General features: G+C 37.0%; 1 protein-coding gene across 1 annotated transcript; it reads right to left on the minus strand.

Annotated features, from left to right (window-relative positions):
* Positions 1-12,798: 12,798 nt before the first annotated feature.
* LOC129235554 (protein amalgam) lies at positions 12,799-14,217 on the minus strand. The gene has a single exon (XM_054869458.1). The coding sequence runs from the start codon at positions 14,023-14,025 to the stop codon at positions 13,036-13,038; it is 990 nt and encodes a 329-aa protein (XP_054725433.1). The 5' UTR covers positions 14,026-14,217; the 3' UTR covers positions 12,799-13,035.
* Positions 14,218-14,502: the final 285 nt, after the last annotated feature.

Consider the following 14,502-nt stretch of genomic DNA (forward strand, 5'->3'; position numbering starts at 1 on the left):
CTTTAACACTCATTTAACCTAGAACATCACAACGATTTTACATCCATTTACCCGTTGTGAACTTCATAGATACATATTTCACGTCTGCCATCATTAATTGCAACTCGTTACTACCGACTGACTCTTTTTCGGCGCACCTGTCTGCTCGAGTTTAGAATTACGCTCGGCACGTGCACCTTCATACGGATACGTTTTTCTCTATTTTCAGTTTTATTGTTTACAAACAAACAGCCTTTCGGATTTGGAATAGTTCACAAGCACTGCACATCATATTCATATATCAATCAAAAACTTTATTGGGCACAAAACGAGGCTTAGCGACGGTGAGCAGTGAGCAATAATAAATATATCAACAACAAATTTACTTAAGATAGGTCTCTGGAAGCGAGTCGGACAATGCAAACACAGGCTAGACGAGCTGCAGACGTACTGCTAACAAGCCGCCTGCCATTTATTCTAGAACACTTCGCTATTATTCACAATATTCTGCCTAAGCACACACCAATGCTATTCGGTAAAACGTGAGATGAATTGTTTTTGTCCGTGTTATTTAGTAACCAAACCTTCAGCGCTTAAGCTCTGGTGTCTATATAGAATAAAGAAAGTAGCTGCAACTTGTCTGCGAATTAGAAATTGCTGTATCCAACGAAAAATCGTAAGGAAGGTGGACGTTTCTGTATACGAGAGAGATTCCTGTATACTTACACACCTACTCTTTTATGCTACATCCACGTTTGCATTTACAGAAGATGCAACTTCAACCTGGCCACATTCCACGATCCACATGAAGCGTAAACATTAGATAGATGATTTTCTTTCTTGAAAAAAAAAAAGATTAAAGAGAACAGCGACCTTCAATAAGCTCGTGAATGTTTGCGTGTTTGGTCAATGAATCGAGCCACAGCATCCATTTTCATTGCAATGGCGAAGCATAAACGGAATGGTCGCAGACATGCGCATTACTCCTACGTACCAAAAATATGTATGCATGCAATTCCAAAAACAGGATGCTTTTTCTCATAAGCAAAAGAGCAAATAAATGTATTGTATGTACATAGATACAGACATATCTACTCGTATATGTATGAGTATTAGGAAAATATTCCTGCAGTCGAATCTACCAGCACGTCTCGAAACTCCACTTGTTTGTCTGCTCTCCATTTTCAAGTTTAGCAACTGGTCAGTTTAACCCCTTGCATTACGATTAACCCTTTGCGATCGTATGTCTACTATCAGCTACCACAGCATAGTAATTTTATACTGCATTTTTTTATAGAATTATCCTTCATAATCAGGCGGCCGCCGTAGCCGAATGGGTTGCCGCGTGACTACCATTTGGAATTCACAGAGAGAACGTAGGTTCGAATCTCGGTGAAACACCAAAATTTAGAAAAACATTTTTCTAATAGCGGTCGCCCCTCGGCAGGCTATGGCAAACCTCCGATTGTATTTCTGTCATGAAAAAGCTCCTCATAAAAATATCTGCCGTTCGGAGTCGGCTTGAAGCTGTAGGCCCCTCCATTTGTGGAACAAAATCAAGACGGACACCATAAATAGGAGGAGGAGCTCGGCCAAACACCCAAAAAGGGTGTACGCGCCAATTAAAACGGGGGATTTTTTAGCAATTATCTTTTTAAACAGTTAGTTTAAACAGCTGCCGCATGTTTCGTGTTTTGTTTCACTGTCACACATCTTCAGTTTGGTCTATAATTTAACCATGAATCATCTTACAAACGAACAACGCTTGCAAATCATTGAGTTTTATTATAAAAATGCGTGTTCTGTTAAGAAAGTTTAAAGTCGAAAAATTGTGTTCAGCGACGAAGCTCATTTTTGGATCAATGGGTATGTAAATAAGCAGAATTGTCGATTTTGGAGTGAAGATTAGCCAGAAGAATTGCAAGAGCTTCTGATATATCCAGAAAAGGTCACAGTTTGGTGCGGTTTATGGGCTGGAGGTATCATTGGACCATACTTCTTCAAAGATGCTGCGAATCGTAACGTAACTGTGAATGGTGAGCGCTACCGTGAAATGATATCCAATTTTTTTTGTCCAAAATGCAAGAGCTTGACTTGCATGACATGTGGTTTCAGCAAGACGGTGCCACATGCCACACAGCATGCGTAAAAATGGAGTTGTTGAGAGGCGAGTTCGGTGAACATTTTATTTCTCGTTCAGGACCTGTCAATTGGCCACTCAGATCGTGCGATATAACGCCTTTAGATTATTTTTTGTGGGGCTATGTTCAAGCTCATGTCTATTCAGTCAAGCCTGCTTCAATTAACGCATTGGAAGACAACATTAAAGCATTTATATGTGAGATACCGGCCAAAACATAGGAAAGAGTATGCAAAAATTGGACTAAGCGGATGGACCATTTGAAGCGCAGTCGCGGTCAACATTTGCATGGAATAATCTTCAAACATTAAATTATATGGACCGTACTATCGATTTAAATAAAAATTTCATGCATTTTTCTGAATTTTACTTGTGTTTTTTTGAAAAACTTTCCTATAGCTCTTAAAAAACCACCCTTTGTATATATATATATATATATATCCTTCATAATCTTACATGTTCTGCATCACTGCTCTTCCAACAGAAATTAATTCCGACCAGTACGACACCCAGTCCAAATTCCATACGACCGCAAAGGGTTAAGTCTCGAAGAATGGTACTCATGTTGACAATTAAATTTAGAGTAAATCATTATCATAAAATAAAATTTAAATATTTTTGTTTTTATTTAATATATTTATAAATGTGAAACCTATCTGATTTGTAATATAACATGTCTAAAAAGTAATGAAAATGTTAAATAACATTTGAAAAATAAAAAACTTTAAGTAGCAATCAAATTAAGACAAAGCGAGCAAATATAATGCGTGAGAATTGAACTTAGTACAGAAAATCTAGACGGCCGGTACACGTCATTTCCAGCCAAGGTGTTAACATGGGATGGAAACTATTTGCCGACGAAAAGTATTTGTCTTTGACGTGAAAAAAAGGAAAAGTATTATTATTTGTTCATAAATCAAAAACAATATGCGAACACAAAAGTTGTATAGCAGCTCGTGATTGAGAATTCAACCAAGGAAAATTCTCACTAAAAGTAGTAGGTTGTATTCAATATCAATTGATCTATACAATGCGATAAAATATTTCAGAGTTTTTCGAACTCTTGTAGCGATTCACAAAAATTGTTTTAAGATTTTGAAAATTTTTTCTAATACCTAATATTTTTCGCCTTAAGTTCGGCATTCGTAATTTAAGTAACTGTAAGAAATTTCAGTACCTTAGTGCAAGTATAAGCCGTTCCAAAGAAAAGCTATATGAAGATTGAAGTTTGTACGGGAGGTACTAAGCCCCTTTCTCCAATGCCTACCACATTTCTCCATAAGACAGGCAGTTTGCTTAGCTTTTATGGTGCCGTAGAAAAATGATTCGGAAATTCCAGTTTATATGGGAGGTGCTGGAATGAAAAGCGAAAGTAAAAAGTGAATATTTAGTTCAGTAACACAAAACTCATAACGGTTCTGCAAAAAAACTGTGACTCTACACATTTAAAATGTACAAATTATATCACAAATTATTTTCAAAATCTATTTCCACATCAATTTAAACTTCTCACCATAAATGGACTTCAAGTCATATTTTACATTTTGCTAAACGTGTTTCCTAACGATTAAATTGTCATACTTCATCTGGTATATCATGATTGTCACAATAACAACTTTCTCTTTTAAATCCGTTTTTTATGTGAAGCAATGCATTTAATGAAAGAAGGGGCAAACGGTTGAGAATTTGACTTTTTATTTCTTTATATGAAATGAAATTATAAATAATTGCCTTACTCTTGTAATGCAACTAGCAGTTATGGCTATCTGCCTGACGTGTTTCTAAAATATTTTTATAATACAAGTATATTATAAAATACTGTTGAATAAGACTCGTTTATGTCTATGGTTACAGAATTTCATTTTTAAAAGTTTTCAAAGTATTCTTTCAAAGTTTTCAATTATGCAAATCTGCCAAATCTGGCCAAATTTGACACATTTTCTAAGGATTTCTTGAACTTGAACCCATTTTAGTGCACCTAAATTTGTAGATTCTTGTGAAATCAGTGGCTTAGCATTAAATATTTCAAATTATTTCAGGTGTCTAAATATCTATGAGAAATGCATGTGGATTGCATTTGAGTTCAGAAACACAAAATACACAAAAAGGCCACTAGGCACTAATTCATTTTTTTTTTGCGCTTTAATTTTCAAATAAATCACCAATTTTCGTGATTAAATCACCAAGATAGTAAATAAGGTTAATTTAATTTATTTATGTTGATATTTATTTTCAGTCACGAATTTTAAAAATATTTATATAAATGTGGAAAGGGCCATGCGGATATGGAAAGGTTTTATAAAAAATAGAAATGTAAAAATGATTGCAGCTTTCATTATACGAGCAGCGTTGTAGATACTTCTATGCTCTTACTCACGAAAAGAACGGGCAGTCGGTTTGGTTTAAAATTTTTTTTTTTAACTTTAGCTCTACATAAAGACGCAATTACAGTCAGAAATATCTATATGTATTCCGATATTCAGGCAACTCTGAAACCGCCCCAATCATGGAAATACTCTTCGGAAACAGTGCTAGAGTGTTTTTCTCTATAACAGGGCGACAGTAACATTGGGGGTAACCGTAAGGCGGATGAGTTAGCTAGACAGGGCACTACGCTCCAAATTACTCAATATAAAGTTGATATACCTAGGCAACATGCAAACTGCTGATAGATAGATATGCCTTAAGTATTGCCAACAATCGCTGGAGACAGTTACATACATACTTGTAGCATTAGCAGACAGACATGACCAGAATGGAATATGGGTGGCACTAAGAGACTATTTAAATTTAATATTAGTAGGACTCCTATCTGGCCACTGTCTTATAGGAAGGCATGCCAGTAGAATTGGGGCACCATATTTTGACTTTTGCAGAAGCTGCTAGGATGTAGAAGAGGAAGAGAGAGTTGAACACTTTCCATGCGGGTGCATGGCTCTGTGTAGGAAAAGGTTGAATTTGCTCAGAATCGCTTTTCTGGACAGCATCGCGCATGTTCTTGGCGCGATAACCGCTTACGCGATTTTGGCCAAGTTTAACAAAGCGCGCCAGTCGTTTCTTTCTCGTGCTAACCGGCGCCAGTTGGACACACCAAGTGAAACCAAGTCCTTCTCCACCGGATCTTTCCAACGCAGAGGAGGCCTTCCCCTTCCTCTACTACCATGAGCTGGTACCGCATCGAATACTTTCAAAGCCGGAGCGTTTGTATCCATTCGGACGAAATGACCCAGCCAACGTAGCCGCTGGATCTTTATTCGCTGCGCTATGTCTATGTCGTCGTAAACGCCGTTGCCAACGTGCAAAGGTCCAAAAATCTTACGCAGAATCTTTCTCTCGAACATTCCAAGCGTCGCTTCATCGGTTGTTGTTATCGTCCAAGCTTCTGCGCCATACGTTAGGACGGGCATGATGAAAGTCTTGTAGAGTGTTAGTTTTGTTCGTCGAGAGAGGACTTTACTGCTCAGTTGCCTACTTAGTCACAAGTAGCACTTGTTGGCAAGAGAGATTCTACGTTGGATTTCAAGGTTGACATTGTTATCGGTGTTAATGCTGGTTCCTAAATAAACGAAGCCTTCAAATTATAACTGTCAACAGTGACGTGGGTGCCGATACGCGAGTGCGCCGACTGTTTGTTTGAAGACAGGAGGTACTTCGTTTTTCACCACCAGACCCTTTCGCTTTGCATGTTGCATCTAATTAGCTAACTGGATTTATAAAATTCATAGGATCGTTTAAAGAGGACCAATTCAATCACAAGAGGCCTCCATTTGGCCTAGGTGCGGGGTAAGGTAGCCAATCTACCTACCTAACCTAACCTAGCACTAATAGTTCGATAGCGTTAAGCAAAAATAACGTAGTTAATCATCATATAGGTATTAATAAAAATTTAACACAGTCGATTTCCACATATGAAGTGTGTAGTATGTACATACTGTAATTTTTATACTCACAAGTCTTCTGTGACATGTACAAATATACTTTAATTGTATACTTACATGTGTACACTGTTAGAAAATATAATAGAAACAAATTTAGTAAATTCAATGCATCGAAGACCTGCAGATGTCATAAAACAACGTTTTATCTTTTACGTTTCTTAAACACAATGAAATTGTATTATGCTGTAGAAAATTCGAAAAATAGGCTATTTTTTTTATTAATTTGCATAATTGATTAAATTTGTAAATCACAAAAAATCCGGAGTTTTCTAAACTAAAATGGTCAATAAATATATGAAAATATTTGTTTCTATTAAAGCTGTATTCAACTTAAAATTTTTACTAATTTTTCTACCATAATCTCTAACCATATTTATTACACTCGTAAATATTAGTAATTTGAGTTTCTTATTATGCTCATTTTCATTTCAGAAGTCAAAAAGTTTTTAAAGCTTACATAGAGACAATAAAATATTATAAATATATTAACCAATATATGTATTAAAGTTAAACCTTATTCTGTGTTTCTCACGCATGGATTGAATATGAAGGGATGAAACGAGTTCTACAATTGTTTTCAACACGTCCAAGTAAATCAACCCCAATGCAATTGTCAGATGCATGGATTCAGTAGTATAGCCGTCAAAATGAACGAGTGGTTGTGAGTAAATATGGGAGTATGAATTGTGATATGTATGTATGTATATAGGTATGTATCATGACTCTATGTTCACAAATCGTAACAGTCTGCATTTCTGCAAAACGTTTCCAATCGTGGAGAAGGTATGTATCTTTTAAAAATCAATAATACTATGTTCGTTGCACTGCTATTAGGAACGAGTGAGCGTTTTTACCCTGCAGCGCGTTTGATGCGAAACTACTCAGTCTCTCGCTGTAAATGGCATCACACTCGGATTCGTGTGGTCCTCATAAAGGCAGTTGGCGCGCCCAAACGATGTCGACAACGACTCGTAACGTTTCGCCTCAGCTTGATGTGACGGCCATTTATTGCCATAGACACGCTGAAAGGAAGTTGTTTATTGAGAGTCCTCGACGCACGCATTACCTATAATATACGTACTCGCCTCGCGAATTTAAGCACAAGAAATTCATGTACATCTACATACGCATATACACGCATAGAGTTTGCTTGCAAGAACATCTACAAATTTGCAAATAATTAAGGGCATCGAAATAGACATAAATATGGCAATCTATATATGTATACGTACGTAAAAATATATGTGTATGTATATATTTTTATATGTATATGTATATAAACATATGTACAGGGTTCACCATATTTCATGTCGGCATGTGAATTCTGAATAATTAAAAAAAACGTTTTGCTATATTATTTTCATTATTATTAGTATGAGGGAATTTAGCATTGCATCCTGAAAGATCTGTTGTGCTCCCTTCTTGCATTCAGAGTATTTCTCATCCCAGTTTCTTAATAAATTTTAGTATTTATTTTATTTAATTTCATTCTCTGTTAAAATATGTTTACCCAGGTGGCTGCCCCGCTAAAGTATGCAGATATTAGTGCTGGGTACGAAGACACCACAAGTACAGTGACCTTGCTTTATCATACTTCTTCAGCTATCTTTGGCCCACAACTTCCTCGGGTGTTTTATGCTCGAAATAGCTTTAGCCACAGCTTCTCTAACAGTGCGTCCTTTGATAAATGGACGGCAATAAAGAAACTCTAGAATATCTGATTGCTTGATTAATGGTTTCTCTTGATTGCTATTGTTAATAGTTTCCCATTGTCCGCATTTTGCTGTTGAGCCCTTTAGATTTTGGTTGGCCTAGTTTTTCAATAAAAGGCAACCACCACCGCCGTTATCGGCCAAAACAAAATGAGCCCTTTTTAATGCGTTTTCCATTATATCTCGAGCATCTTGGACAGTATAGCACAAGAATGTCTGGTGAGATGAAATCTAGAAATTTGAGTGGCCAGTCAAAAACCATATGACCATCAGCAAATTAAAACAACTGAACGTTGTGAAGCGATTGACAATTAAAATTGTACTGAATTGACGTTCAAATGTGTTCCATAGATGTTCAAGATTCAATATTTACTTACCGATATACAAGATGGTGCACCCGTTACATGTATATATACGTAAAACGTAACTATTATATAATATATGCAATTATCTCAAAGCCACTTTTTGGAGGATTTGCAATACAAACGCACATTCAACTAATTTTCGTTACAATTTACCCACTTTTTGTCGTACATTTGGCAAGAGCTCCTTAGAAATGAAGGTGAGTGTCTAACTGCACGTGAGTATCTATAAATGGGATGTGCTCCAGTCTGTTTTGGTCCACACTGCAAATGGCTGAGGCGAGGTGCTGCAAACTACAAGTACACAAATGTATACATACATACCTGCAAGTTTAATGAAAACAATAAAATCATCAACTGATGGCCATGTGATGTGGATCAGAATTGCCGGCACATTCATTTTTATGTTTCTACGTACGAATACGCATGATTGCGCGTAGTGGTAGTTAAATTATTTTCCGAGATACCTACGTACATGAGTTGTGGAAATCGGGGGGATATAATGACTGAAGGTAGATGCACGCATTTGTTTAGTAGAAAAATTATTAGATGACGGAAGCTATGATGGAAATATATAGGATGGAACAGTATGAATTCACTAAATGTCAGACTGTCTTCACTCATTAACACCAGGGACCAATTTTAACAATTTTTTGGACACCAGCTACTTGTGCCCACTTTATGTCAAAAAACATTTTTTTTTCTCACCACGCCCATTTCCCAGGCTATACTTTATGGGATATTTCACAGGATATACTCGTTTGTGTGTACATTAGAATACCTCACCAAAAAATTGCTGTTTTTCCACCGGCATTAAAAAAATTTGTTATATTTTAAGACTTCTCAAGTTGAGATTTTTTATCTGTTCTTTACATGGAAGATTGGTTTCAGGAAAACTTGAATCTCAAAACTCAATCATAGCTTTATAGATTTAAACTTTTAAAACATCACCCTCTAAATTTTTTGACAAATTTTGGTCCATTAATTAGCTTCACAAAAATCACTATTTTGATCATATGAATCATATTAGCATCTAAATTATCCTCATCAAATCATTCTGAGTCAGTTAGTTGGTCTAGCTCGGTAGGAATGATGATCCAGTCAAGATTTCCCATATTACTATTTCACTATCGTTCAAGTGAAAGTGCTAACTCACCTCATAATATTATAATAATCATATTAACTGCTTCTTCAAGACCGCTACAATCGTCAGTTAAACTTACGAGTGCTTGAACACACCAAGTGAAACCAAGTCCTTCTCCACCTGATCTTTGCAACGCAGCTGGTACCGCATCGAATACTTTCAGACCCAGAGCATTTGTATCCATTCGGACGACATGATTCAGCCAACGTAGCCGCTGGATCTTTATTCGCTGCGCTATGTCTATGTCGTCGTAAAACTCATACAGCTCATCGTTCCATCGCCTGCGCTATTCGCCGTTGCCAAACACTCCAAGCGTCGCTTCATCGGATGTTGTCATCGTCCACGCTTCTGCGCCATACGTGAGGACGAGCATGATGAGAGTGCGCCGACTGTTTGTTTGATGACAGGAGGTACTTCGTTTTGTCCTCGTTCACCACCAGACCCATTCGCTTTGCCTCTTTATCCAGTTTGGAGAAGGCAGAACTAACAGCGCGGTTGTTAATGCCGATGATGTCAATATCGATTGTGCGCTCTTATAAAATATTGTGCCTGAGCGATTAAGGGGCTATATATGTACCTTGTGTTCGACTAAAACATTGAAAATTTTTTTATGGCATATTCTAAAAGTACATCATCTTAAAAATATAAATTCAAAAAATCATAAGGATCGGAGCTCTAGAACGAAAGTTACAGACCGTGGGAGCGGAAAAATTATCCATAAATTAAGTGCACACAAAACTTTAGATGCGATTATCTTGAAGTCGTGTTTTTTGAAAATTAGCGTCGCGGTGATCATTATTTATCAAAAACTATTTGACCGATTTGCATAAACGTTTTTTTTTAATATTTGAAGTTACAATCTCGTTAATCTGAACGGTTCATTTGTATACATATTTGCATAGTTCGCTGGAACTAATTAAGTTTTTTTTTTAATTTTTCAACCCCTCAAAAATTGTTTTTTTGGGTAAATAAACCGTTCAGATTCACTGAAAAACATTTTTCTTCAATAATTATTTAATTTTTTTGATTTCAGTTGAGCTTCTCATGCGCTACCGTGATCATCGCAAGCCTCTTCTAAAAAACAGCGGTTCAGGGGAGGGGTGATATCAACAATAAATAATAACATTTTTTAAAATAAAAACACCAAAATGTATTCTTCGAGAGTTACCCTTCAATATGATATATGCCTCATTTGAATAAAAGTTCTAAAACATATTTAAAAAAAAATTATGACAATGGTCCATTTTTTCGGGCTCACAAGGTATATAACCCCTTAAGTTCTGCGATTAAAGAAGTCACACGTCAGCGAGTCACCTTGTCTGAAACCTCGTTTGGTATCAAACGGCTCGGAGAGGTTCTTCCCAACTCTGACGGCGCTGCTTGTGTTGAGAAACGTCATCTTGCAAAGCCGTAAATTCAGACATTGCGGCATATAGATAACTCCTTTTCATACTGTCGAATGCAGCTTTGAAGTTGAAGAAAAGAAGATGTCTTTTCCAAGATTTGGCGAATTGCAATAATAAAAATAGGCAATAATTTACCCGTTCAAACATTCGAAAAACACCCTATTGTCTGAATTGTGTCCTTCCATATATAAATTGTTTAATGTTGTGCTCAACCCTGTAAAAAAACAAGGTTCCTTGTCAGAAAAGAGCACAAAACACCGCGTGTATCTATCTTCCACAAGAAAAACATATAGGGTTGGCCATATTAAACTGACCCATGTGATTATTAAAAAAATATGGAAAAAGAAACATTTTTTTGTGTTTCATTGTGAAAAACATTTAATTTAGTTCAAGGAGATTCGTTTACATCACTTTTTGAATATGATATCGCGCAAGTGGTCGCCCTTAGCACGTATAGCGTAATGTGCCCGTTTTTCGGCGTTTTCCATAGTTTTGGCCAGCGTCTCGGCCGATATGGCGGCTATTTCCCGTCGGATATTGGCCTTAAGTGCGCCTAGTGTCTTTGGCTTGTTGACGTAAACCTTAGATTTCAAATTACAGTAAAAAGTTATAGGGTTACTCAATGGGTCAGTTTAATATGGCCAACCCTGTAGAGATATTGTATTATGTGATATCCCTCCAGTTTTTCCGGAACATTTAAAAAATCTTAAAAACTCGAAATCATATAAATAGATTACTTTTTAAAATAATTGTTAAAATTATTATTAAAGTTATTGTTTCATTAAAGTTATTGTTTGATATAAAACTCACAGGGCTTTAGAGCTTTAAATCATTTACAGTCTGTGTCAGAAAAAAAGAACCGCAATTATTCATGAAGTATAAAAGACATATGTGTATTTAAAATTTTTTTACATGAACATATGTACAAAAGTACGATTCGCAATTACTCAATAAGCCGTGTAGTTTTCATCGTTGTCGAGTATAGCCTGCATCTTCTTCATGCTTTGAACCAACTTTTCTGCGTAACTCGTCGACAAACAGAACTAGATTTTGCGAACTTGTCGCACGAGTTGCTTTAAATCATGAACTGGCCTTCCGGCAAGATGCATTTTCATAGTTCTCCACACATTTTCGATGGGGTTGGCGTCTGAGGGCTGGGAAGGCCAGTCCAATACTGTGACGCCATTTTCTTGTTTTGTTGTTTCTCAATCTGTTTTTCTGAGAGCAGTTGTTTTGGTGATGTGGAACGGTAGGATATGTTCGCCTCCTTCAGTCGACGTTCGATGGTGTTGGTACTCACATCTATTCCCTTTTTAGCAAGAACTGATCGTGTTTGGCGTAGTCACAAAGAAGGGTCCCGCTTAAAAAGTTGGACGATCACTTTATCCTGCGTTTTTGTCGTCACTCGCTTTAAGCCGCGCTCGGAAAAGTCATCAACATTTTTGTACACCTTATACCGCTGATTCCACATCACAACAAACTTTTTTGATTTTATAAATACTTTTGCAGCCGCGGCGTAAGATAATTTCGGCCCTTTCAAATGCGTGCATAAAAATACCGTCTCAAAATGCTTTGCGTACTTCTCACTCATTTTTGTTTGGTTGCGTTTACGGGATGGTTTTGAACGACACTAACCTGATTTAGCACTGGTGTCGTAAAAACCTTAAGAACAAAAAGCAATTAAATTCAAGGTTCTGCAAAATTAAACATCCAATTTTATTTTTGAATAACTTCTTTTCTGAATGAAGAAAATAAGTACAGGAAATATTCTGTTCTTCAGCTTAAACACTTGTACGCGCGTTTAGATTTGGAAAATTAAACGCTTATACGGATTTATACGGATCTAGGCAAACTCTGATGGTAAGAATATCACAACAAATAAAAATTTGAATTTGAAGAGCCAGTTTATGTAATTTTGTAATTTATATATTTAATTGTCAAATTTCTTAATTATTAATAACAGTTTTCGTCCCCTTTAAAATAGTTTTATAGGAACCTTTCGAACATATGTGTATATATTCGTATATATGTGTATACATACGTATATACAATAACTTTAAGCGCAATTGCAAGCCTAAAAACTTCCTCTTTGAATTCAAAAAAAGTAAACGTTCATATTATTTGTTTGAGTCAATCAAATTTAATTGAATAAAAGAATTAACAAAAGAAATTGTCAAAAACGAACGAAGAGAAAAAACACAGGGTTTTGTGAATAATTCGCCAGTCAAATCCGCATAATACATAAAAAGTTTAAAAATATACCCAGCACTTCTGGTCTCATATCCACACGCCAGTGTGGGTTTCAAATTCTCGCATTGTCAGTGAAAATAAAAATCTTGCAATTAAAACTTAACTCAAAAGGCGGAAGGCACTGGAATCACTGGTTGGAATAAATGCAGACGCGCATCGGCATATCCTAATTTGTTGCTGGCGTTGCAGTAGTAATCACCATAGTCCATTTCGGAAATATTTGTTATGCGTAATACGGATGTTGTTGTTTCATATGACGAAGCGGTAGTCGAGACTTGTATTTGTGATTCGGAATATATTTTAGTACCATTACGGAACCAGAAAACAGCGGGTGCGGGGTATCCTTGAACACTGCATTCCAATTCAGCATTGTGCCCCAATACTTGTGCCACCTTAGGGCGTAATACAGCGATCTGTGGCCGAAATTCTACCTCAATAAGCACCTTTCGCTCATCGGGTTGTCCTACACCATTGTCAGCGACACAATAGTAAGTGCCACGATCCAGTCGATGTACCTCTCTGATGCGCAAAGTTGGTCCGGCAAGCGTTTGCCCACCAGCCGGCATGATGGCATTATCTTCACGTTTCCACCATATTGTGGGTTGTGGGAAACCAGCTGCAAAGCAGCTTACTTCTAAATTCTGTCCTTCGGTAACCAGTTTGGACTTTGGTGTACGTTCCTCTGATATGATGGGTGGATGCTTAATGGACAAGTTCACTGTCTTTGTGATCTTATCAGCTGCGGACACAATAACTTGACACTCATATGGGCCCATATCACTTGCCTCGATTTTCGTTATCTTCAGAGAATACGTAGCATTGCCAGCTTTATCGTCTCGTGTCTCGGTGATCGTATAACGCGGATCGCTCAGGCTGAGAATATTCCGCATAGACAAAACAACGGACCGCTTGGCCCAGCTAACGGACATCCGACCGACGTTCTCAACAGTGCAGTTAAACTGTACATCTTCACCTACGCTAGCTACAACATCTTTTGAAATATGAGTGATAACCGGCTGGTTTGCGTGTAACACACTTGGCAGGAGTGTTAACATAACAGCCAACGCCACTAGTTGTAATAAAAATCTATCCATATTGGAATTATAGATAAAAATAAACACACTTTCAAACAGTGACTTTTTATGTCTTCTTGCTGTTGTTATTCACTTTGTTTTATGACTTTTCTTTCTTTTTTCTTTTGCTATCAACACTTCAACTCAATTGCCGACAGGTCACCAAACGTTTCACAACGCTTCCTATTCTTGACTGATCACTGACCGCAACGCGCAACGAAAATGAGCACACCACGTCCAGATTATCGAGCCACTCTTTGTGTCTTTACTTTTCTATCCCATCTTGCTCTTTCCCTTATTTGTATACATATGCACATAAATTTATTCTGCTTGTTTTGCATGAGACACAGTGCGCCATCGGCAGATTTTATATGTATAGGGCTTTCCAATAGGGACAGATCGATGATGGCAAGATGTAATTGCGTTGGTGGCGTCTATCAAGTCTGTTATTTGTTCTTGAGTACATTTCTGATATGCCAAATCACCAAGGTAAGTTAC

Source organism: Anastrepha obliqua, chromosome 1 (genome assembly GCF_027943255.1).
Source record: "Anastrepha obliqua isolate idAnaObli1 chromosome 1, idAnaObli1_1.0, whole genome shotgun sequence".
NCBI classification, from domain to species: Eukaryota; Metazoa; Arthropoda; class Insecta; order Diptera; family Tephritidae; genus Anastrepha; species Anastrepha obliqua.